Here is a 25858-nt window from a genome sequence, read left to right on the forward strand (position 1 = left end):
AACCGAGGGGGGGGGAGGATGATAGCGACTGGGCCTCTGAGGAAAACCCTGGTGTCAGCTGCTGTCTGGCTTTGTCGGAGGAGGAGGAGGTGAGCCGCCATAATTGCGAGCAGTTCAAGTTATTGGTCCATCGTCACAGGAGATGGGTCGCGTGATGTTTACTTTATTTTCCTAACGTTTGAGGATTCCGGGTCTATACTCAGTTACAAATCACACAACCCCAGGTTATAGTCCAACAGGTTTAATTGGAAGCACTAGCTTTGGGGGCGACGCTCCTTCATCAGGTGATTGTCCAAATCGGGTCTATCCTCGATGGCGTTTAGAAGGATTGGGGTTTGGGGGGGGGGGAGGAAGATCTAATCGAAATTTACTGAATGACCTGGACAGAGTAGGAAGATGTTTCCATTGGTAGGAGAGACTAGGTCCTGAGGGAAGACCTTGTTTTTATTTGAATGGAGATAAGGAGAAACTTCTTCAGCCAGAGAGTGGTCAATCTCTGGAATTCATTGTCACAAAAGGCTGTGGACAAGCACCAGTATCTGCAGTTGTTATTGTTTGTCTCTAATAGAAGGCTGTGGAGGCCAGGTCATCAAGTATATTTAAGATGGAGATAAGTTTCTCAACCCTTGATATTGAAGAACCTATTAGTCGTGATTGAATGGAGGAGCAGACTTGATGGGCTGAATGGCCTAATTTGCGCTCCTGTGTCTTACAGTCTTAATGCTGCCAAGACCAACTAAGTTTCTCCAGCAATTTCTGTGTGTTCTTTTTCATGGTTACAGGTCTCCAGTATCTGCAGCTGTTTATTTTTATATGACGTGCTTGCCGATTGTGGTGAGTTAGGCTGCTTTGTCAGCAAAGGGCCTCTTGTTCCATGAGATTATGTTCACCAGGGAGTCTCTGCCTGTACCCGGTGTCTTCGGAAACAAATTCTCTGGCAGAGGCTCCCACTTGGGTGTATCCTGGTTCTTGTGACGTCCAGAAATCCTAGCCACACTCCACATCAAAGTCATCTCAGAAATGACTCCAGACTACTCTGACGTCTTGGCATCATGGTAGTCCACAAACCCACTAGTATGCTAAAACAGCAGCTCATGAACTTGAACAACCCTACACAGTAGGCAAAATTAATGTCATTTACAAAAATACATTGCAAGAACTGTAACAAACACTACATTAGACAAATAGGCAGAAAACTAGCCACTAGGATACATGAATAGCAACTAGCCACAAAAAGACATGACCCACTCTCCCTAGTATCCTTCCATACCGATGAGGAAGGACACCACTTCGACTGGGACAGCAAGCCAAATAGAGACACGTGCAAGAGTTCCTAGAAGCATGGCATTCCACCTGTAACTTGTTGACTTGGATCCCATTTACCACCCCTCTGAGGGGGAAAATATGACATCACCAACTCATGGAAACCTAAATACATAAGTAGAAAGCAGGCTATGCCACCTGTGCTTCATCTGGAAGCTGACTGATGATGTTACCTAGTATTGTGACAAAACGTCTGAAAACAAACCTTCCAGCTCAGCAAGCAAAACTAACTGCTACGAATACTGTGGGGAAAAGATTTGCTCACCCATGATAGGCCCACAAAAGCAAATTAGCCAAATTGTACCAGGACCAAAATTCCTGAGCAGCTCACAAGCTGGGTCAGACAGCACACAGACAATGGAATATACTTTAAGCTCCCATGCACATGACAGAGATCTCAAAGCCCTAAGGGCAGTTTCATAACCCAGCAATACCAAAGCCACACCGAGAGCAAGTCAGACAGAAAGGCACCACAGGACAATGGAAGCACCTCACCACTTCAGAAAATACTTTTAACACCTACCTGTGAAGATGAATGGAACCATGATACTGTCAGGATGTTGCATTGTGTGAAGGAACAGGACATTCATCTGATAAACTATTTTCCAATTAGCTTCCTTGCAACTAAATTACTCCATTTCCAAAAACATTGTAGTTTCCCATTTCTTAATCTTTGTGCAGCATTACTATAAAACTGGTCTCATCCTCAGTTCTAGGAAGAGAAATTTGATCTGTCTATGCAGACTGTCAGTTCTGTGTCACCCTGGGTCAATTTCTCTGCCAGCCATCTAGCTTGCAATAAACTATTTGTCAGTTTCACTTCCAGCTGTGTTTTGTGATCTCTAACCTATTGGGCAAATTTCTCTGACAAATCCAAGTGCATATAGCCTTCATGCAGTTACTTCTGCTTGCACAGGTGCAAATTAGAGGGGAATGATGTCCAATACAAGAAGGATAAAGTAATACAAAAACTAATTGAAGAAATTCAGTAGGTCTGGTAGCATTTTTTTTTAAGAAAAGCACAGTTAATGTATCAAGTCCAATTTCTGTTTTTGTTTCAGGTTTCCAACAGCTGCAGTTCTTTTATTATTTTATCCTAAAAGAAAACATGGTTTAGAGTCATGGTTGTCTTTGAGCAGTAAAATTAGTTTGTTTATTGGTGCAGCTTTTTTATAAATTCACTCATCAAGTGCGGACATCACTGACTTGACTAACATTTATTGCCAATGTCTGTTTGCTCTTGAAAAGGTGCTGCTGGGCCTCACTCTTAAATGGCAGCTATGCATGACAGTTATTGAAGGTTCTTGAATTCTTGCTGTGGCTGTTTCTGTGGAAACCTGGTGCCAACTCTTCAGACGGTGAAAATGGAGACAGCAGCCTGTTTTCAGTTGTCTCTCAGAAAAACTTGTGGAACTTCCTGGAAATGCTTGTTCCAATGTGTGCAGGTACTTCATGTTTGAAGTTGCCTGGTTTCATTTTAACTGAGCTGAAAATGTGTTGCTGGAAAAGCGCAGCCGGTCAGGCAGCATCCAAGGAGCAGGAGAGTAAACGTTTCGGGCGTGAGTCCTTCTTCAGGTTTCATTTTAACACAGTTTTGTGTTTAGGTCCTATTTCTCTTTTGGAAAAGTTACAGCCTCTATTTTTAAAGTAACAGGGACTTTAAAGCGATTGTGTACATCTGTCAGCAACAAAGTTTTGATTTTGCGCGTCTGGCCCTGTGAAAGGTGATGTTTTGCCATTTTGAAGGAATATTGTACCATAGAGGTTTTGTGACTTTTTGTAGATGTTCATTTAATTTGAAGACTTTTGAGTTGTTTCTTCTGCACAGAACAATTAGTATTACACAGAATCTTCTACAGAAAGAAGCTTTATAGTGCAGAACATAAATATGATTCTTCTGGAGGCTACTTTGTCCACTGTACATGAGCAAGGAGCCACTTTAAATCAGTGGAAGAACAAGTGAGGCAGAGAGCTAATTTAAAATCCCTTATTCCAAACTTGTGCTGCAATCCCTTTTCAATGTGAGCCATAAATGCCTAACCAGTGGTGATACTAAGCTGATGGATGCAAAATGATCATGAAAATCCAAATGCCTCAAAGTAAGACTAGCTGTCATCAGGTGCCTTAAGCAGGAGAATGACCTGCCAGAGACCTGGGCTAGTCCCTATGACAGTGAGAACAATTTGTGGCAATGCTGAGAAAATCAAGCACAGTGCACAAACTATTAAGTATTGGTGGGGTGAGTTGGTTTGAAAGCAGCATTATGGAGAATGTGGAAAGACTCTTGGCTTTCTGAGTCAAAGGTTGAAACTAATTCAGATATCTCTTAGTTTGGTGGCCAGAGGAAAAAAATCCTGCATAAGATCTTGCTGAATGAGCAGTGTATGAGTCCAGTCAGAGTTTCACTGCTAATCTTGAATGATTCAATTGTTTCAGGAAAAGTACACACGTTAGCTTTCTCACAAGGCATGCTAGTGCTGATATAGGAGCAGTTGATGGATGTCCTTTCAATTTGAACAGAATCATTGGAGAAAATGGCTAGTCAGCAAAATAAATTCTCAACGTTGATTAAATGGAGACTTTATTGGAATTATGTGTCCCAGTGAATGTTGCAAAATGAGATAATGATGCCAGGAGCAGTCATATGTTAGCTGACTGCCTACAGTAATCCCACTAAACAAAACAATGTTAAATGTAATCTATTAGTGCAATACCAATCCAGGATACTACAGGCATTGAGAGGCTACCCCAACAAAAGAGTTGTTTGTATGTCATTCCTCCTGGGGGGCATACTGTGCCTGAAAATATTACCTTCAAAGTATTGTTCCTGTGAACAAACTGCCTAGATTATCTCATCAGCCTTGTTGAAGGGTCTGAAAACATGAGGTTGTTTTTCCTGTCAACATCATTGGCACAGCACAGTAAGCAATGTGAAAATTCATCACCAATTGCCTTCATCATACCTTCCCCCAACTCATGAATACAAAGGATGGCAAGAGTGTACCATTCAGGCAAGAAATGTTGAAATGATGACGTCATAAGGGCATCATCATATCATGAAATCAGTGATACTAAAGTCATGTCGATTTGTAGGAAAGGTGGTTGTTGGAGACTGTGGCCTGAGTGTGTCATTGGCCAAGAAGAATCTCATGACGTCCATAAAATTCTCCATGAAATCATTGGCAAGGCAGGCTGGCCCTGATGAAGTGGATGAGGCTGGCATACTGTATTTGCTTGCAACCCTTGGTGACAAACTGTTCAATGACCAGAAGAAGAAACTGTGCTGGAACATTTCTGTCCAATCAAATTTTGATAAAAATTAAACTAGTAAGAGTTTTCCAAGGAGGTAACTAGATGTATGGATGAGGGTTGTGCAGAGTGTGTATTCGAGTAAAAAATGAGGTCTGCAGATGCTGGAGATCACAGCTGAAAATGTGTTGCTGGTCAAAGCACAGCAGGCCAGGCAGCATCTCAGGAATAGGGAATTCGACGTTTCGAGCATAAGCCCTTCATCAGGAATTTCAGTATGGCTTGTGATGAGGTCTTGCATGGGAGACTAGTCAAGAAGAGCTCAGGGCAGCTTAGATCCAAAATTGGCTTAGAGGCAGGGATGATGGTCAAGGTTGTTTTTGTGACTGGAAGCTTGTGACAAATGGCATACCGCAAGGTTCGGTGCAGAGTCCCTTTTCTGTTTGCAGTATGGATTAATGAACTAGACATGATCTGACAGATTTAATTAGTATGTTTGCAAATAACATGAAAATTGGTAGTGTGGTAAGTAGCAACGAGGAAAGCCTTAGACTATAGGATGATTTGGCTGGGGTGGCCAGAAGTTCAGAATAATAGCAAATAGAATTTGATTTTGAAACGTATCTAGTGACGCATTTTGTGAGCAATCCTGAAGAAGGGCTCATGCCCGAAACATCGATTCCCCTGTGCCTTGGATGCTGCCTGACCACCTGCACTTTTTCAGCAACACATTTTCAGTTCATGCATTTTGAGGCCTAATAAAACAAGGGATTGTAGTACCCAATGAAGTACAGTCAGTTCTGCTATAACATGATAGTTGTGTTCTTGTACAATCCTATGTTATAAGAAAATTGTGTAAAAACCGTGCTATTTAAGCTAATGGAGCTAGAATCATGTTATAATGAGGACATGCTTTAAAAGTTCACACTTTAGAAACTGTGTCCCAGTTCGTCAATTGTGTATTAGTGAAACGTATGTTGTAGCAGAATGACCTGTACAGAGGATGAGAGGTACCTTGGTGTACATCTGTAGATTGTTGAGGGCAGCAAGATTTGGTAGATTTAGGAGGTTAAGAAGGCATATGGGATACTTGTCTTTATTATTGAATACAAGAGCAGAGAGGTTTGATGGAGCTGTATAAGATATTAAGTCAAGCCACAGATGGAGGAGTGTTTGAAGGACTGATCACCTTACTATAGGAAGGTTACAATTGCGCTAGAGTGTGCGAGATGTTACCTTGACTAATCTGAAGAGAGACTAAACAGCTTAGGGATGTTTTCCTCCAAAGCAGGGAAGGCTGACAGGAGGATCTGACTTAAAGTTTACAAAATGACAAGCGGAATAGACAGGGTAGATAGGAAAAAACATTTCCCTTTTGTCTAGAGATCAAAAACGAGTCGGTATAGATTTAAGATTAAAGGGCAGAAAGGTTAGAGGCGATTTAAGGATTTTTTTTCATCCAAAAGTTGGTGGGTATCTGGAACTCCTTGCCTAAAAAATAAAACGTAGAAGTGGGATCTATCACCACAATACAGAAATATTTAGATGATCACTTAAAGTGAAATTGCATGCAAGGCTACAGACCAAGTATAGGATAGGGAATGACCTAAATGGTATTATTGGTGGCTCAGTGGGTAGCACTGCTGCCTCACAGTGCCAGGGAACCGGGTTAAATTCCCACCTCTGGCAACAATCTGTGTGGAGTTTGCACATTGTCCCTGTGTCTGTGTCGGTTTCCTCCGGGTTCTCTGGTTTCCTCCCACAGTCCAAAGATGTGCAGGCTAGGTGAATTGGCCAGGCTAAATTGCCCGTAGTGTTAGGTGCATTAGTCAGGGATAAATGTAGTGGAATGGGTTTGGGTGGGGATGCTCTTCGGAGGGTCAGAGTGGACTTGTTGGGCTGAAGGGCCTGTTTCCACACTGTAGGGAATCTAAACAGTTAATCCAGATCCCCAGATAATATTCAAAACCCACATGACAGATAGCGGAATTTGAATTCAATAAAAAAAATCTGCAATTAAGATCTAATGATGACCATGAATCCATTGTTGATTATTGGATGGGGGGAATAAGTTTCACTAATTCACGAATGCTTCCTTTTAAGGAAACTCCCATCTTTACCTGGTCTACATGTGACTCCAGATACATAGCAATCTGTTTGACTTTTACCTGCCTTCTAGAATGGACACCTAAAATGTTGTCCTCGCCAGTGGTATCTTTTTTTCTTGTGAATGAATTTTTTTTTAAAAAAAAGTGTTGGAAAGTGGGACTAGAGTAGATAGGTGTTTTGATGAACAGGCTGGACATATAAGCTTGAAGGGCCTGTGTTCATGCTGTCAAACTCAACTTCTAATCGATTTGATGAGTGTTCTCAGGTCACTCTGAGGGCCTTCATCAAAGAGCGCAGGACCAAAATGAACAGCAGGATCAACAATGCCATTAACAAGAGAATGTTGGGAGACATTCAAATACTCAAGGTCTTTAGACTGTGCCTTAAATCTACGACTACTTCCAACAAGAAGGAAAGGGCAGCGGTGCTAGGGAACACCACCACCTGCAAGTTTCCCTCCAAGCCACTCACTGTCATGGCTTGGAAATATATCACCATTGCTTCAAAATCCAGTAGTTTCCTCCCTATTGATATTGAGGGCCAACCTACAACACATAGGCTGCAGGGTTTCAAGAAGGCAGCTCACTACCACCTTCTCATGGGCAATGAGGGATGGTCAATAAACGCTGGCCAGCAGTGCCCAAACCACACTAGTGAATAAAAGCAACGGAGAACTGTTAGCAGTGCTTGAATGAATTGTTCAGCAGTTGTTAAGTCTGGCCCTTTGTCCCCAAAACTCTCTCAGAACCTCACTGTTGTATTCTGCCTTCAGTTTGTTACAGCTACTGGGAGCTAATCCTCTCCAACCTTGCTTTTGACTCCACTACCCTTTTTTTCATTTGTTTTCCCCATGACTTCCCAACTGACAACCTTTTTATGCCAACTTTAGCTGTGGCCTGGGTACTTCAGAGACCTGTATCTGTGGGGGAGGTTGTCTTCTGTCAGCACTGCTGCCTGTTTCGTGAAGCTGCTGAGGTCAAGTTGCTAATATTTCACCAAGCAGGTTTTACTGGGTAGGACCTCTGATCTCAAAGGTCTTGTTTCCACTGGTAGCCTCACCACTTCCTGATGACATGGTTCAGAAGGGCTTCTTGGAAGAAACAACATGGAGTTTTCATCAGTTTTCTAAACCACTGGAGAGAACCTCAGTACCTCCAACAAAATTCTGTGTAATGTTTTCGATCTATGACTTTTTAGTGAAAGTCCTCCACACCTAGTATATTCCTCTTGTTTGTCCCATGGTGCTATTAGGTGTTAGCGTTTTCAATGGGCCATCATTTGTAAAAGAACTAAGTCAGGATTTCAATTTTCTATTTGGATTCAAATCCATTAAATGCATGAGGAACTTGTATTTTTTTTTTGTTTATACATTTATCTTGGTTGAACAAGTCATATAATAGTTTGCTAGTACCTTACAACTCTAATTAAACTTAGTGTGACTGACTAGTCGTCTGTCTGACCATTTCTGTCACCATTATACCTGTTTGAAGGAGCTTTGACAATAGTTGGTATGATTTTTGTTAAAATAAAACCATTATGGCAAATGTTAGTAATAATGCATGTACATGGTGTGTCCTAAGATTATTTTAGCAACTGATTTCAAAAGTATCATTTTAAACCAATGTGAACTATGAACTTGTGTTTTAATTTTTTTTAAAATGGTTTAGCATTGCAAGTTATTCACTTAAATATAAGAAGTCACAACATTTGTTGGAATTGATAAAATGACGCACATTAAAATCTTTTGATATTCTGAATTGGAACCCCTAATTGACCTTGGTTTACATTTAACACAGCTTTATCGCTTGACCTTCAACACTACAAATGCAAGAGTGCAAACTTGAACTTTTAGTGTAGTTGCTCAATATTGAAGTTGCTAAAAAAATGAGTTTTAATAGATCTGTTTTCAGCGTTATGTAGTCAAAAGGGATGAGATATTTTAAAAACTGCAAGAACTTAGTTCAAATTTACCTTAAAAAGGTTCCACGGTGGCACTGTGGTTAGCACTGCTGCCTCACAGTGCCAGAGACCCGGGTCAATTCCCGCCTCAGGCGACTGACTGTGGAGTTTGCAACATTCTCCCTGTGTCTGCGTGGGTCCCCTCCAGTTGCTCCAGTTTCCTCCCACAGTCTAAAAATGTGCGGGTTAGGTGAATTGGCCAAGTAAATTGCCCGTAGTGTTAGGTAAATGTAGAGGAATGGCTCTGGGTGGGTTGTGCTTCGGCGGGTTGGTGTGGGTCAACACTGTAAGTAATCTAATCTAATCAAACTGTAATATTTCAACTACAGTTCACGAATCCGTGGAAGCAGGCCCTTCGGCCCAACAAGTCCACACCGACCCTCCAAAGGGCAACCCACCCAGACCCATTCCCTTACATTTACCCCTTCGCCTAACACTACGGGCAATTTAGCATGACCGATTCATCTAACCTGCACATCTTTGGACTGTGGGAGGATGCCGAGATACTAAATTTAAGGAGGAGATAAACAGACAAATTTTTCACTAACAGGTTAAAGGATTATAAGGTGTGCTAAAGTAGCTATTCGAGACGGCTCAGGGAATCCCTAATGGACTCCACCTGTAAGTCTCTCTTAGTTCCTCCCAGAGATTATACTCTGTACTCTGGCAGTTTGGAATATAAAACTCTTATAGACAGTTTAGTTTAAATTATTACCTTTTTATTTACTGATGGCATCAATGTTACATTATAACATACCAATATGTCAGACTTGAATTAAGTTTCTAAAACCATTAGCAGAATAATGACACCAGATCCTACCTCCAAGAGCGCTCTCTCGGGCTACTCCCGTTATTGCTGCAAACAAGCTGAGCTTCATAAATTAAAATTTCCTCAGTGTGGTATACATGAAAATGTCAAGATTAGAGTGGTGCTGGAAAAGCACAACAGGTCAGGCAGCATCCGAGGAGCAGGAAATTCGGCATTTCTGGCAAAAGCCCTTCATCATTCCTGATGAAAGGCCTTTCCCCGAAACATCAATTTTCCTGCTCCTCGGATGTTGCCTGACCTGCTGTGCTTTTCCAGCATCACTCTAATCTCTAGCATCTGCAGCACCCACTTCTGCCTATACATGAAAATATATCAGGATTGTTCTATTACGTGCCTATACCACTCAGCATATAAAATTACAAGTTATTCTCCTATGGAATATGAGTTTATTAAGAGTCTTTGATTATAAACCAGAAATTTAGTTATCTGACATCCAACTGTGAAATATGCGTGCCTCCAGCCCACGGAGCGAGAAGGAAGTACTGCCACACGTTTCCACAAGTGAACAAATGTTATCACCTTATTTATACCTATCCATTAATGCTAAGAACAGATGTCCTTAGTTATTTTGAACAAATGCCCCCACCCGCCACTGTGGTCCAGCGCTTTCCTGCATTTCCTTCGTAGATGTCTAAGGTTTTCTCAGGAGCAGGCAGGAAAGTACAGTGAGATCAGCTATGAGCATATTAAATGACAGATCAGGCTCAAGTGACTGAAATGCGTACTCCTGCTTCTAATTGTTATATTCTTAAAAACTTTTTTTTCTGTTTGAAAACCTGTAGGATATTGCATTGTGAACCTGCTAACCATGAGTTTACATTTGAATGAATGTTTATTGAGCTAAAGGTTAATGTTTGAAACTCCAGGATTTCTGCCATCTTTCACTAGTCAGCATTTCCTTTTTTATTAAATCTAAGAAGCCAAGATAACGGACAATTGCCTAGAGAATGGAACATTATTGAAGATAAAACTAATAGGAGAAAGGGCATGTAAACTAAAAGGTGATAACCAATAGATACTAAACTTAAGTTTTAAAGTAATTTATATGTTAGATGACCATGAAACTGTCTATTTTCAATGTTTGGAGTTCGTGGAAAATTTAAAACAAGTCTTGTAATTGTCAAGTTGGAATTTGAAGTAACTGAACTAATCAGCAAGTTGTGAAATTGAATTCAATAAATTTTGCTATTTGTGAGGTTGCATTAGAAATGATCCTTGAAACCTGCCAGATTGCTTCAAAATCCAGTTGGTTCACTAATATCCCACTGAACCTATTCTGTCTTCAATGTCACAGCAGCCATTTGTGTCTTGGGGATGAACAGTTAGTGCAGCCTTGCTGGTGTTGTGCACATTCAACAAAATCATTTTTAAAAAATGCTTAGAAAGGAGAGTCTAGATTTCAAGACTCAAATAGCAAAAAAAAACACAAGTTCTAAGACTGAGTAATATTGATTTTTAAAATAGACCTGGTCAATGACGAGGGACATCCTTTTTTTTGGTATATTGTCTCTCATTTTTCCTTCGTTACAAAATGTTTAAAACATACTGCACTTAACTGAAAAGTGTCATTCAAATTTCCAAGTTTTACTCTTTAGAAATAAATGTGAGCAATAAAATTGACTTCCAATCCTCAAGTCTTGGAAAGATTTGGGCTTTTACAAGTTGTTAAAGAAAAAATTATGCCAGTAAAGAGGAAATCAGCTATAGTTTAGTTCATTTCTTCTTGGATATGACCAGCAAGGGCAAGACAGCCCATCATGGAGGACCGGAGTAGAGACTAGGTTGTGGGAATTCTACTTGAGGTGAAAGGAATCACTTGCACTAAGGTTGTAACAGTTGAAGAAATTTATTAGGGTAAAGCCATTGACAATAGGTTTGCAGATCTTAGTTCACAATAAATTTTAAAAGATACTGTCTGAATGATAAATGAAAGGAGAAAGCTATCTGTGGCGTTATTTTGGGGCATAGTGAGCAAGGTATAGTGGAGAGGAAGCTGCTGTGTTTGCATCTGTATTTTGAGCGTAAACCCAAATGGATGCTAATTTCTAAATGGACCATTGTAACAGCACTGTGGGTGTACAACAACACAACATAGACTTGCCGTGGTTCACAAAAATGTCAGTGCCAGCTTTTGAAGGGCAGTTAGGATGGACATTAAAAAGGCACAACAGAAGTCACATCTCACAAATGATTTTAAAAATTCAATCAAAGTTTGTTCTTTGTTTTGGGATAGGACTTTGGGGGTTGTTTCTGAATATTAAGTGTACTTCAGAGTAGACATTTTGGATGTATGATATACAAATTCATTACTATTTAGGAAACTTTAGTCTGGGATTATCAATTTATGCCTACGCAAGCTTATAGTGCAACATTGGTCACTGGAAGTGAAAACTAAGACTTGAAATGGATAAAAAGGGACAAAGAAATTATAAGATAAAAAACAAAACTGTTATTAGTGCCTTTCACTAACCTTATGATGTTCCAAAGCCTTTGATAACTGATGGAATATTCTTTTCAATGGTGTAATATAGGAAATGAAACAACCAGTTTGTGTAAACAAGCTCCCAAGTAAAATAGCAAGATAACAAACAAATCGTCTGTTGTAATGATGTAGGTTGGAAGATCATATATTTGTGGATATGCCTCCAATTTACAGTTACACCTTACTTTTTGGGAGTTGGGATGTTGCTGTGTACGAAAAAACCGAAACCCACTGTTCTGAACAGTGTTGATAGTGAAAGCCAAAGCAATTAAGTTGCTTTGTGATAAGGGAGAGCAAAAGTAATTTTTGTCCCTACACAGTTCTTTAGTTTTTAATTTTAAGGGTTTTTTTTGCACCTTAATGATTCAGTTGGGCAAACAGTCTCTCTCTCGCTGTGTAAGAATTAGACAAAGCCACTTTATCTTTCAGATGAGTTCCTGCCTGTTTCATGTGAGTGTAAGGTACTCTGTAGCATTAACTGAAAAAGAGTAGAGCAATTCAATTATGAAAGTCAAGTTTATCTTCCACCTCCGTACCAATTCAGATGAACTTTTTTTTTTGCATCTAGGCGTAACTTAACTGCTGCATAGAAAACACATCGACTGCATTTTGTTTTGGAAATATTTGTATTCTCTGTGCAAAGTGGTGTCAAAGGCACTACATACAAATCTTTACTTGTTCACCTCTGACCAACTTGATAAGATAATGACTACCAAGGTCTGACTCTCAAATGGAATAAACCTCTTACCCACTGATCTTATGCAGCTCCTAATTCAATTCTTTTAACAAAAGTGCTGACATAGTCGGGGGATTGATCACTGGGAGTCTAATAGTTAGGGAGCTAAATTACTTGTACAGACTGGCAAAGATGTTTCAGTTTGCTGGCAGGATTACTGACAGGTTAATTCAACATTATGCATTTCTTATTGCTGTCAGTTTTTTGGTGTTTCGACAATTGATAAGACATGGTCAATGGTCTTAAATTTCCTTATAATTTTCAGTGCTTGATGATCATGAATAGAATATTACCACTTTCAAAGTCCAGTAGATTTGAAGCATCTCCGATTTGGACATATTTCAGTTAATAAAAGTTTTTTCTTTCCTACTTCCTGTAGTATGTTGTGCCCCAAATCCCGAGCAGGAGCTCTGGCACGAATTTGACCTGAAATATGGTGGAATTTGACTTCGTGGCCTCTTTGGCAAGTTAAAGCACTTTGACTGGACAACCAGTTTAAATATATTTAAAGAGTAAAAAATGAGGTCTGCAGATGCTGGAGATCACAGCTGAAAATGTGTTGCTGGTCAAAGCACAGCAGGTTAGGCAGCATCTCAGGAATAGGGACTTCGACGTTTCCTGATGAAGGGCTTATGCTCGAAACGTCGAATTCCCTATTCCTGAGATGCTGCCTAACCTGCTGTGCTTTGACCAGCAACACATTTTCAGCTAAATATATTTAAAGTGTAGATGCAGTTATGGCATTCCTTTCTTATTCTTATTGAATCATCTCCAAAAATTGGTGTTTCATTTTGCACACTTTTCTGCCAACTGACTATTTCTTTTATTTTTACATTTTTAACAGGGTGCCATGTTTGGCCATTTCTTTCCCCAGCCGTTCTGTGTTATTGGCTGACAAAATTCATATCTTATCATCCCGGCAATCACGAGTAACTGAAAGATGGTTTTCGGTTGGTCAAGAATCACAGACTGCTGCACCACAGGACATTGTGTTCCTCAGTGATAGCTGTGTCAAGGTAAAGTTAGTAACATGGTGGAATCTGGCTGAGACACCTAATTTAGACCAAAAAATAGATTTGATTTCATATTTAGAGAATTATGGCCAAAACCAGAGTTCCAATTCTGGCCATAACACTGTTTGCTTTTGTTTCAATAGTATTAATCCGTGTTCATTGCAATTTGACTCGGGAAGATAATAAAAAGTGGGATATTCCAATAACATACTCATTATCATGGTTGATTAGTGAGGGGATATCAAAATTCCAAATTGGTAAGGAGAGGATTGTTAGTCTGAATCATTGTAATGTTGTTTATGGTATGACATTGCCAATTAGTACAGATATATGAGCAATTTTCTGCTGTGCTCGGTACTTAGTAACTTGTTTGCAGCCGTCTCAAACTCAATAGCATCCTGACATTTTTTCAACTGGTCTGCTCTGAATTCTAGCCTTGGGTCCATGTGACGATTTAAACCGTAGCACAAGCGATTTCCGACAATGTAATGTAATATAATTCATATCAATTAGCAAGATATTTCATGATCTCTGTATTTTGTAGTAACTTTATGAAGTTTACAAATTATTATGACTTAATGTCTCCACTAAAAATGTGTTACAGCGCCTACAGCTGATTTTGGAAAAGGGTGAGGTCCTAAGGGTACAAGTCGAAGGAGGAGGCTGCTCAGGATTCCAGTACAAATTCACTGTGGATACAACCATAAACCCAGATGACAGGTATGTGTGTATATTTTTTAAATGCTTGTTGTGCTTACTGGTGTTATTATAGTTTTGTTCCATAGAAACATCACACATGTAAATGTAATTCCAGAATAATCAGTGACCCACAACAATTCCAGTTTGTTCATTTTTAAAAATTAGTTACGATCCTATGGGATGCACTGCACTGACAAGAGACGTTCATTTGTGATCTGCCATTCCATGACTGTGAATGCTGTCATAAGCCATCCTGCTAGCCTGGTAATTTCAGTTTACTTTTCAAAGGGGAAGTATTAATGTAGACAGTATGTTTCCTTAATAAGGTGAACATCATCCCTCCTTTGATCTGTCAGTAGGCTTTAATGCTGTTAACCAATCCATCTACCATTTGATGGGATGACCACACCATTGCTCTATAGTCATCCAGCTTGCTAGGACTGCATTAACTTCATTCCCTCCAAAAGCTTGAGAAATGCCTACAGCAGCTTTTCATCCCACTTTACGCCGTTAATGCTGGTGTTACTTAAGCCTAGAAATTATTATTGGAGTGATTTCTTCCAGCTTCCCTGTGTATGCTGGTAACACCCAGCTCCGCACTCCCCTGACCAGAGTCTGTAAATGATCAAATTGATAATTTCAGCCCCCCACCATGAGTTTGAAATCAACAAGAACCATATTCTCGTTCATCAAATCACCATTTCCTAATTTGCAGCTAGACCCATTTCAATTATTCCTCCCCTCACCCCCTGCTCCTGGACTGACGCTGGCTGCTTTGATTTTAACATTCTCTGCATCCCTACTTTTTAATCTTCTCTAGCCCCACAACCTTTCCAGACAGCTGTGTTCCTTCAACTCTGTCCTCTAGTGCATTCCACATTTTAATGTGGTCATGTTGACACTGTATCACCAGCAGATGAAGAGCTAATTTCTGGAATTCTCTCCCTAATTTACTTTGTCTTTCTTCTCTTTACACCTTTTTATAAAATGCTCCATGAAACTTACTACTTTGACCAAACATTTGGTCGTCTGTCCTAATATCACCCTGATGTGGTTGTTAGATGTACTTGTGAAGGACCTTGAGACTACATTATACCAAAAGTTCTATGAAGTACACAAGTTTGTTTTTGTATGATCTTCTATCACCTGGTAGTGGAATGGATAATGACGTTTTTCCTTTTACAGGTTCTGAATAAGTTGAGTATCAGTCATGCATTGGATATTTGAGGGGACATTTTCAATTATCATATAAAGAGTACCTATGATATTTCAACTGTGGGAAGCTAAGGGAGTGATTACGGGGCCTCTTGTTGTGATATTTGTTTCATCGATAGTCACAGGTGAGGTGCTGGAAGACTGGAGGTTGGCTAATGGGGTGCCACCTTTTCTAAAAGGTGGTAAGGACAAACCAGGTCAGTGGTGGGCAGGTGGTTGGAGGGAATCCCTGAGGGACAGGATATACTTGTATTTGGGAAGCAAGGACTGATTAGTGATAGTCAACATGGCTTTGTGTGTGGGAAATCATGTCTCACAAACTTGATTGAGGTTTTGTTTTGAAGAACTAACAAAGAGGATTGATGAGGACAGAGTGATAGATGTGATTTATATGGACTTCAGTAAGGCATTCAACAAGGTTCCCCATGGAAGACTGATTAGCAAGGTTAGATCTCATGGAATACAGGGAGAACTAGCCATTTGGATGCAGAACTGGCTCAAAGGTAGAAGACAGAGGGTGGTGGTGGATGGTTGTTTCTCAGACTGGAGGCCTGTGACCAGTGGAGTGCCACAAGGATCAGTGCTGGGTCTACCATATTTTGTCATTTATACAAATGATTTGGATGCGAGCATAAGAGGTACAGTTAGTAAGAAGGTTACCTTCGATTACAACGGGATCTTAATCAGATGAGCCAATGGGCTGAGGAGTGGCAGATGGAGTTTAATATAGATAAATGTGAGGTGCTGCATCTTGGGAAAGCAAATTTTAGCAGATCAAGTCTGAGGGAGTATTACTGAACAAAAGGGACCTTGGAGTGCAGGTTCACACCTCCTTGAAAGTAGAGTGGCAGATAGATAGGATAGTGAGGAAGGCATTTGGTACGCTTTCTTTTATTGGACAGAGTATTGAGTAGGGTAGCGGGAGGTCATGTTGCAGCTGTACAGGACATTGGTTAGGCCACTGTTAAAATATTGCGTGCAATTCTGGTCTCTTTTTTTCCTATCAGAAGGATGTTGTGAAACTTTAAAAGGGCTTAAAAAAGGTTTGCAAGGATGTTGGCAGGGTTGGAGGATTTGAACTATCGGGAGAGGCTGAACAGACTGGGGCTGTTTTCCCTGGAGCATTGGAGGCAGAGGAGTGACCTTTATAGAGATTTATATAATCATGAGGGGCATGGATAGGATAAGTAGACAAGGCCTTTTCCTTTGATTGTGGAGTCCAGAACTAGAGGGCATAGGCTTAGGGTGAGAGGGGAAAAGATATAAAAGATATCAGTGTAATTTTAAAACCAGTGAGTTATTTATCAAAATTCTACTTGAATCCTTTTGAGAAGGAAACTGCATTTCTGTGAATCCTGTGGATCTCCCTTTCAGTTTACTTTCTGTCAGTATTTCACTGTGCGTTGACTTTCTAAAGAATGTTAAGTATCACTGAGTTTAATGAGAGATTGCCAGCAAGGTCTAAAATTGGTTCATTGAGCTAACTTCAATCCTTACATTAGATTCTAACAGAATGTTTGTTTTTTAATCTCAACTTTGTGAAACCTGCTAATGATTCCAATCACAATCCTGGTCCAACACAAATTTATTCCAGAATAGCGCACCATCCTGTTGTGGCGACTAGAGAAGTAAACCAGCTTGTGCTCCTCTTGTGCTTCATAGCCGGTAAAGTTGACATTCCAAAACTAGATGCCTTAAATGCATTAAAAAAAATTCAGTTTAGTGTTGTTGTTGTTGCATCAAGATGCAACTTCATTGCTATCCAGCTATTGCTTAATTAAAACCCAACATTACTATACCAGTGGCACACTCTGGAGTTTTGCACTATTCTCCAAACAAAAAGTGTATGGCCTCCTAAAGTATGTGAAATCTGCAACAGCATAGATCATGAGTTGTATCATTCCTGCTTGAATTGAATCACTTAGTGGCTTGTTAGGTCATTTCAGAGGGATTTTTAAGAATTGGCCGCATCGTTGAAGGCCTGAAGTCCCCAGGAGGCCTGACCAGTTTAGAATGATTGACTTCTTCCATAAAAACATTAGTGTACCAGGTGTGTTTTTACAAGAATTGACAATAGTTACACGGTCACCATTGCACTACATTTTACTTACTGATAAATGAATTGAAATAAAACTTCACCATCTGCTCTGGAGGGATTTGAACCCATGTGCACAAAACATTATCTTGCTCCCAAGGATTACGAGACCAGTGATATTACCACTACACTGCAGTCTTCCCATAATTAAATAGTTAAAAAAAAACAGTCTAATGTGAACCATGTTAAATATTATTAGTTTTACTATCTGCATGTTAATTTTATGGTTTCCTCTACAAATTAAGAGTCTTTGAACAGGATGGAGTTTCGCTGGTCGTTGATTCTGACAGTATGGAGTACCTGAAAGGAGGGACAGTGGATTACAGTGAAGAATTAATCCGAAGCTCATTTCAAGTGATCCACAATCCACAGGCAGAACATGGGTGTTCTTGTGGGAGTTCCTTTTCCATCAAGTTGTAAAGTGGGACCTGTTGTGGAGCAGTTTTTCTCCAAACTTCTATTTAAAACGTTGCTCACAAAATCTGCCATGGCCTGGCCAGGAGAAGACCCAGCCATGCTTGAAACAAAATGTTGTGATCTTGTAGCCTTGTAAAATATTGCAAAGACAGCAAATGCTGAGAGAACACTGGAGTTTGCATTATTTATGCTTTGCATTGTGATACTGTCGAATATTTTGAAACAGAATGTTCTAGTAATAGCAAAAGTTGTACAAATATTTTTTTCTTAACACTATCCCTTTGCCTCTTCTGAACTAAATAATTCTGTGAAGGGCAGTGAGCAAATTAAATAATTCAATCTAAATTGTCTCACCATACCCAAGAAAGACAGTGAAATATTGTGTTTTTTTTTCTCTCTTTGAAGAGAAGACTGTGTCTGGCTGCTTGCTGGTGATCTGACGTGGGTGGTGATATCCGGTCAAATTTTAGCCCGTCTCTAGCTTGTACGGATCTTTAACTGCTTGAACATGTTTTGGTATTTTTCCCCAACAGAGAGAACTGTCTTTGAAGTTAGGTGGCACTCCTCAGTTTTGCTTGACTACTCTATTCCGTTACTAATATTTAGAGTGTTGTAGAAACCTGGTCACTTTTTTCAAACAGTTTAATTTGAAAATGACCGACCAAATTTGTTTTCTTCACTTCAGACAAAAGAATGCCAATCTTGGCAACTAGTTTAAAAAAAAAATCTCTTCATCACCTTAATTCTGTGTCCTCTGGTTATCAGCCCTCGTGGAGAAAGTGAGGACTGCAGATGCTGGAGAGCCAGAGTCAACAAGTGTGGTGCTGGAAAAGCACAGCAGGTCAGGCAGCATCGGAGTGGGAGAGTTGATGTTTCAGGCATAAGCCTTTCATCAGAAATGTGGGACTTAAGCCTTGCATCAGCCCACCATTCCTGATGATGGGCTTCTGCCCAAAACATTGACTTTCCTGCTCCTTGGATGCTGCCTGACCTGTTGTGCTTTTCCAGCACCACGTTTATCAACCCTTCTTGCCAGTGGAGGTTTTACTGCCTATTGGCTCTATCAAAACCCTTCAGTTTTGAACTATTAGGTCTCTTCCTCTTTGCCCCCATTCCCTATATTTGTCCATGTGGAACATTTGATGAGTAACACTCAAGTTGAAATTGTTAAGTTGTGTGACTATTTGCTTCCTGTTTTAAGGTAATGACTCTAATTGGAAATTACTCAAAGGCACTGAGGAACTTACACTGCAGCAAAAGTATGTGGATTTGAAGTTGATAACTGGTGTGAGGGTCAGGTATATTTGTTTTCTTCTCCGACGTTATGCAAAACAGCCTGCCTAAATTTATGTAGTACTTACTTTAAAAAAAATTGGTGTGATTACCATTGTAATGAACTTCATGGTTACCTTTTTTTAATTTGTTTTTGTTAATTTTCAACAAAGCAAAAAGGATGCTGAGCTGATTTGTCCAGCATTATGTCAGTGTCAAAAGAAGAATGTGAACATGAAGCTTGGATTCTGAGCTTGACACCAGCTGTGTTCGTCACAGAGGAAGTGCCTTTTGTGGGAAACCTGACCTTTTATTTTTGTAACTGTTTTGTTTGACAATAGGCAACAATGGCAGATAAAAGATTTGGTTATGATCTGACACAGAACTGTGTCATATCTGTGACATATGTAATTCTCAGTTTGATGTCACTGCCTGTCATTTGCATTATTTGAAATGAATTAATAATTACTGGGATAAAAGAAATGAACAATTACAGTATTCTGTAAAAACTAATTTCTGCGTTATGTTTTTATCTTCCCGCTTGACATCACTTTAAATCCCCTTTTACTCTCTTTCTAAGCTTGGTGATATTTCATTGTTCATTGAATCTATCTATAATTTTTATTCTGCCTACAATGGCATATCATGTATCAACTTGCATTTATATATCACCCTTTAACACGTTAAAATGTTCATAGGAGTTTCTAAAAGAAAGGCATCTTGCTATGTAAGCCAATATTAGGATGTACGAACAAAAACTTAGCTGTGAACTTAGAAGTTTCAGTGACTGTTTTAAAGGACCAAGCAGCATGTAACGGTCTTCTATCATGAGAAAAGCAAAAGTCCATGTGAAGTTTATGGTTTAACTTTGGTGGAGACTTAGGCTTTGGTACGAAGTGGTGTCAATAAAATGGCACAGGTAGAGTGTCGACTCAGAACCCGACCACCAGCCTGATTTCATTGCACATTCACCATGGCTATATGTATTTCAAAATAGGCAATTCATGACATATCCTGAAGTTTCTTAAGACATCAAAGGCATTCAGCACTTGGTCTGTCATTTTTAACACATCTGGTGAGCTTCAGCACTAATGTAAAAGTGAAGTATGGCTTGGAAATCTAAAATAAAAACTGTAAACCCTGGAAACTCTAAACACGTTGGGCAGCAAATGCGAAGGGCAAGAAACAAGTCCAACATTTTCTCCTCTTCCTTTTGAAGCATCCTGGCTTTCTGCCGCTGTGTTTTGGTGACTTCTAATTTAGAAATCTAGGCAAAAGTGAGGACTGCAGATGCTGGGGATTTAGAATCAAGATTAGAGTGGTGCTCGAAAAACACAGCGGGTCAGGCAGCATCCAAGGAGTAGGAAAATTGATGTTTCGGGCTGGAGCTCTTCTTGAGACTGGAAGCCTCTGGGGTGGAGAGATAAATTGGAGGTGGGGTTAGGGGTGGGGCTGGGGTTGGGGTGAAGGTAACTAAGGGTGCAATAGGTGGTTGGAGGTGGGGGTAAAGGTCATTTATTGTATTCGTTGCTGCTGATGCGGTCTCCTTTACATTTGAGAGACAGGACGCCTTCTTACAGCGCTTTAGGGAACATCTCCGGGAAACCTGCACCAATCAACTCTACTGCCCCGTGGCTGAACATTTCAACTCCCCCTTCCACTCTGCCAAGGACATGCACGTCCTGTACATCCTCCATCGCCAGTCCTCACCACCCGACGCCCGCTGGAAGAATGCCTCATCTTCCACCTTGGAACCCTTCAATCCCAGTGCATCAATGTGAACTTCACCAGTTTCCTCATTGCCCCTCCCCCCACCTTATCCCAGTTCCAAACTTCCAGCTCAGCACTATCCTCATGACCTGCCCTACCTGTCAATCTTCCTTCCCACCTATCTGTTCCACCTTCCTCCCTGACCTTTATCCCCAACTCCATCCACCTCTTGTACTCTTAGCTACCTTCTCCCTAGCCCCACCCCACCTTCCCATTTATCTCTCCACCCTGCAGGCTCCCAGCCTCATTCCTGATGAAGGGCTCCTGCCCAAAACATCAATTTTTTTTCCCCCTGCTCCTTGGATGCTGCCTGACCTGCTGTGCTTTACCAGCAACACTCTAATCTAGTTTAGAAATCTATCTTGTTTTTAGTAGAAAGAAAATTGGGTGCGGTGTTTGTTTGTTTTGTGCCCTTGCCCGTCCTAAAAGTATAGAATATTATAGCACAGTACAGGTCCTTCGGCCCTTGATATTGCACCGACCTGTGAAAATAATCTGATGCCCATCTAACCTGCACCATTCCATTATTATCCATATGTCTGTCCAATGCCCATTTAAATGCCCTTAACGTTGGCGAGTCTACTACTGTTGCAGGCAGGCTGTGCCAAACTCCTACTACTCTGAGTGAAGAAATTGCCCCTAATATCTATCCGAAATCTATCACCCCTCAATTTAAAGCTGTGTCCCCTCGTGTTAGCCTTCACCATCCGAGGAAATAGGCTCTCACTGTCCACCCTATTTGACCCTCTGATTATGTTATATGTCTCAATTAAATCACCTTATCCTCTCCAATGAAAACAGCCTCAGTTCCCTCAGCCTTTCCTCATATGACCTTCCTTCCAAACCAGGCAACATCCTAGTAAATCTCCTCTAAACCCTTTCCAAAGCTTCCACATTCTATAATGTGGTGACCAGAACTGTACACAATACTCCAAGTGTGGCCTTGCCAGTGTCTTGTACAGCTAAAGCATGACCTCGTGTCTCCAAAACTCAATCCCCCTACCAATAAATGCCAACACACCATATGCTTTCTTAACAACCCAATCAACGTGGATGGCATCTTTCAGGGTTTTATGCACCTGGACGCTCAGATCTCTCTATTCATCTTCACCTTTCTACCCTATCTTACTGCGCTGGGACAGAGAGTCTCGATCATCCTATCCTCACCCCTGAAGTGGCTTCTGTTGGCTTGGACAGTAGTGAATTGCGCTGGCACTGCACCCTGTCGGTCTCTCGGCTCTCCAGTCACTTTGAGTCAGTGGGTGTATGCTGAGTACCTTGAGCAATAGAGGGATGAGAAGTTGAAAAGAGCACCACCATGCTTTTGCAGAAGTGGAGAGCTAGTTAATAGTGAAAAATTGCAGAGAGTATGAATGCTACATGGCAAGAAAATAAAAGTCCAATACAGAAAAGTGGTGAAAAAGGGAAAAGTGCTCTACTTGTTTTATTTTCTGTCATCCTCTGGCTCAGTTGTTAGCACTGCAGCCTCACAGCACAAGGGATCCAGGTTCAATACCAGCCTCAAGCGACTGTGTGGAGTTTGCACGTTCTCTCTGTGTCTATGTGGGTTTCCTCCCACAGTACAGGGTAGCTGAATTGGCAATGCGAAATTGCCCACAGTGTTAGGTGATTAGTCAGAGGGAGATGGGTCTCGGGGGGTGGCTCTTCGGAGGGTCAGTGTGGACTTGTTGGGCCGAAGGGCCTGTTTCCACACTGTAGGGAATCTAATCTAATCCTCCTGTTTTTTTGCAGTTACCTCACTATCAGGCAGATAATATGCAGTTTTCCATCCCTGCAACAACCTGTTGTACATGATCTGCCTTCTGTTACGAGTAGGTACATTCACATGTTGAAATCCAGACTGTTATCCCCTCAGCAACATGTAGTGTTTCAGAAAGAAAAATTTTGTTCAGATAAAATTAATGTCTTTGATGTTAGGGGACTTCACTTCCCTGTTCTTTTATCTCAAAAGCAGAAAAGAAATGCCGTGACAGAGTTTAACATTTGTGCTTTAATATTCCAAAGAAAAAGGGACAAGTTTTTTTAAACATTTATTAGTCGTTGTCATAATAACAAGTGGTAAAATTGTAAATTCTTTTATTCAGTAATAAAGGTTAATTGAATGTACACTTCATACTTATTTTAATAGGTCTCGAAAGAATGCCGGCTGGTTCTGGGCAAACAAGCTTCTGCACTCTTAGCAAAGCATAGAATGTGCAATTCGTGCAGCAGGTCTGCATGTGTATTTTTAATCTAAATTTTAAAATTTTGAAAATGATGAAATGGGCATACCCTGCCCGTGAGTTCATTTCATGTGACATTAAATTTGCTGCAGCAGTGTTGCCACTTGGGATATTATTTGCTCAAGCCCTGTTCCTGAGCCTTGACTGTATGACCCGGGCTGAGGATCAGTGCAATAACATGAGAGTGTCACACAATCGGGTGGCAAAGCAGATAAAACAGTGCACAAGAATTTGCTGTTTGATTTTCCTTAAGCTTGCCCTCTAATGTCAGTGTACATGCGCTGTCAACATGGAACCTGTGTTAAAAAGGGCAAGCAACTTGTATCACTTCAACCAGTTAAGTTGAATTGTTAATGCTCAGTTTGAATGAACAGCTATATGTTAAAACACTGCTTTCATTGTTAAACCAGGAACAGAAAACAGAATGATGAAAGACTGGATTTGTAGACCCTCATTACAACACATCCTTGTCACTGGTCCTCTGACAGTGTGGCACTCCCTCTGTACTGCCACTTTTTTTAAAAAAAAAAGCTAATCCCATGGTGGGTCAGAGGGTCACACTGCTGATTCACAGCACCAGGGACCTGGATTTGATTCTATCCTTGGGCAATTCTCTGTGTGGAGTTTGTGCATTTTTCCATGGGTTTCCTACCATAGTCCAAAGACATGCAACTAGGTGAGTTGGACATGCTAAGTTGCTCCATAGTAGTTCGAGATGTCCAAGTTAGGTGGAGTTGCAGAGATAGAGTAGGGGACATGAGTTCTTTGGAGGGTCAGTGTGGACTTGATGGGCTGATTGGCCTGCTACTTTGCTGTAGGGATTGTATGATTCTTCTACTTGTCAGAATTTTGCTTTGAGGCTCTACATCTGTTTTTCTCGATTGTCAAAGAGCTGGTTTATCAGTAGTAACTTACGTCTTTTAAGAAGTTTATTCAGGGGATGTGGACCATACTGATTAGGCTGGCATGTATTTCCCATCCCTCGGGAGGATGTTGGTGTGCTGCCTTCTAGAACCATTGAGGGTGTAAGAACATCCACAGAACTGTTAAGGAGCAAGTTCCAGGATTTTGACCGGTGGCAGTGAGGAACAGCAACGTAGTTTCAAGACAGGGTGGTGTGTGACTTTGGGTGGGGTCCTTGCAGAAGGTGGTGTTCCAAAGCATCTGATGGGTTTGAAATGTGGTCAAAGGAACCTGGGTGAGTTGCTGTTGTGTACCTTTTGGCAGAGGGAGTAAATGTTGATGGTGGTGATTATTAATCAAATGGATGTTTTGTCCTGTTTCTGTCATTCAGGCTCGTGGATAGTATTAGATTAGATTAGATTACTTACAGTGTGGAAACAGGCCCTTCGGCCCAACAAGTCCACACCGACCCGCCGAAGTGCACCCACCCAGACCCATTCCCCTACATTTACCCCTTCACCTAACACTATGGGCAATTTAGCATGACCAATTCACCTAACTTGCACATTTTTTTTGGACTGTGGGAGGAAACTGGAGCACCGGGAGGAAACCCACACAGACACGGGGAGAATGTGCAAACTCCACACAGTCAGTTGCCTGAGGCGGGAATTGAACCCAGGTCTCTGGCGCTGTGAGGCAGCAGTGCTAACCACTGTGCCTCCATGCCGCCCACTATAACCATCTTGGCTTGTGTCTTGCAGGTGGTTGTCAGGCATTAGGAAACAGGAGGACACTTGCCCACCGTTAAAAACAAGAGCAGTTAGGACCAGAAAATTTTAATGTGATTGCTCTAGTTTAGTCAATGATAACTCCCAGGATGTTTATTGTGGTAGATTCCGTGATGGCGATGTCATTGAACATTAGGCTAGATTCTCTCTGAGATTAGATTCCCTGTAGGTGATGATCATTTTATGGTACTTATAAAGTAGAGATGTTACTTGCCCCAATAGCTGAGCCTGGATGTTATCTATGTCTTGCTGCACTTGAACTGCTTCACTATCTGAGAAAACTCAAATGGGTGCAGAGCATTGTGTAATCGTCAGCAAGCATCCTAACTTCTGACCTTATAATGTAGGCATTATTGCATCTTATTTGTTTAAAATTAATTCTTCTTCATGTTTCTAGTAGCCTGACTCCAGTGGAATAAAGAATCTATGGCTTCATGAATTTTAGGCTGCATGTGCTTCAGGTTATATCCATGTTTGACCTGATACATTGCGATTTCATGGCACCTAGTATTAATGTTGTGGACTCTCAGAATGACTCCCAGGAAGGCATTTTTGATATTTTGTGTCATGCTGTAAGACCTTTCTTTGTCTTTTAAAAAGAAAAATATGACTAGTATTTATATTTATGTGGGTGGCACGGTGGTACAGTGGGCAGCACGGTGGCACAGTGGTTAGCGCCGCTGCCTCACAGCACCAGAGACCCGGGTTCAATTACCGCCTCAGGCAACTGACTGTGTGGAGTTTGCACGTTCTCCC

The 25858-nt window shown here is 40.9% G+C and overlaps 1 protein-coding gene across 1 annotated transcript; it reads left to right on the plus strand.

Annotated features, from left to right (window-relative positions):
• On the plus strand, positions 1-19911 carry isca2 (iron-sulfur cluster assembly 2). Its single transcript, XM_060828565.1, has 4 exons — positions 1-89; positions 13532-13703; positions 14305-14420; positions 17955-19911. The coding sequence occupies exons 1-4, from the start codon at positions 19-21 to the stop codon at positions 18127-18129; spliced, it is 534 nt and encodes a 177-aa protein (XP_060684548.1). The 5' UTR covers positions 1-18; the 3' UTR covers positions 18130-19911.
• Positions 19912-25858: the final 5947 nt, after the last annotated feature.

Source organism: Hemiscyllium ocellatum, chromosome 8, assembly GCF_020745735.1.
Source record: "Hemiscyllium ocellatum isolate sHemOce1 chromosome 8, sHemOce1.pat.X.cur, whole genome shotgun sequence".
Lineage (NCBI taxonomy): Eukaryota > Metazoa > Chordata > Chondrichthyes > Orectolobiformes > Hemiscylliidae > Hemiscyllium > Hemiscyllium ocellatum.

Excerpts from the sequence above, each read along its gene's own strand:
- isca2 (XM_060828565.1), top strand. The coding sequence starts at position 19 with ATGATAGCGACTGGGCCTCTGAGGAAAACCCTGGTGTCAGCTGCTGTC. Across the intron at positions 90-13,531 it reads CTTTGTCGGAGGAGGAGGAG|GGTGCCATGTTTGGCCATTT; the intron begins GTGAGCCGCCAT and ends CATTTTTAACAG. Across the intron at positions 13,704-14,304 it reads TCAGTGATAGCTGTGTCAAG|CGCCTACAGCTGATTTTGGA; the intron begins GTAAAGTTAGTA and ends AATGTGTTACAG.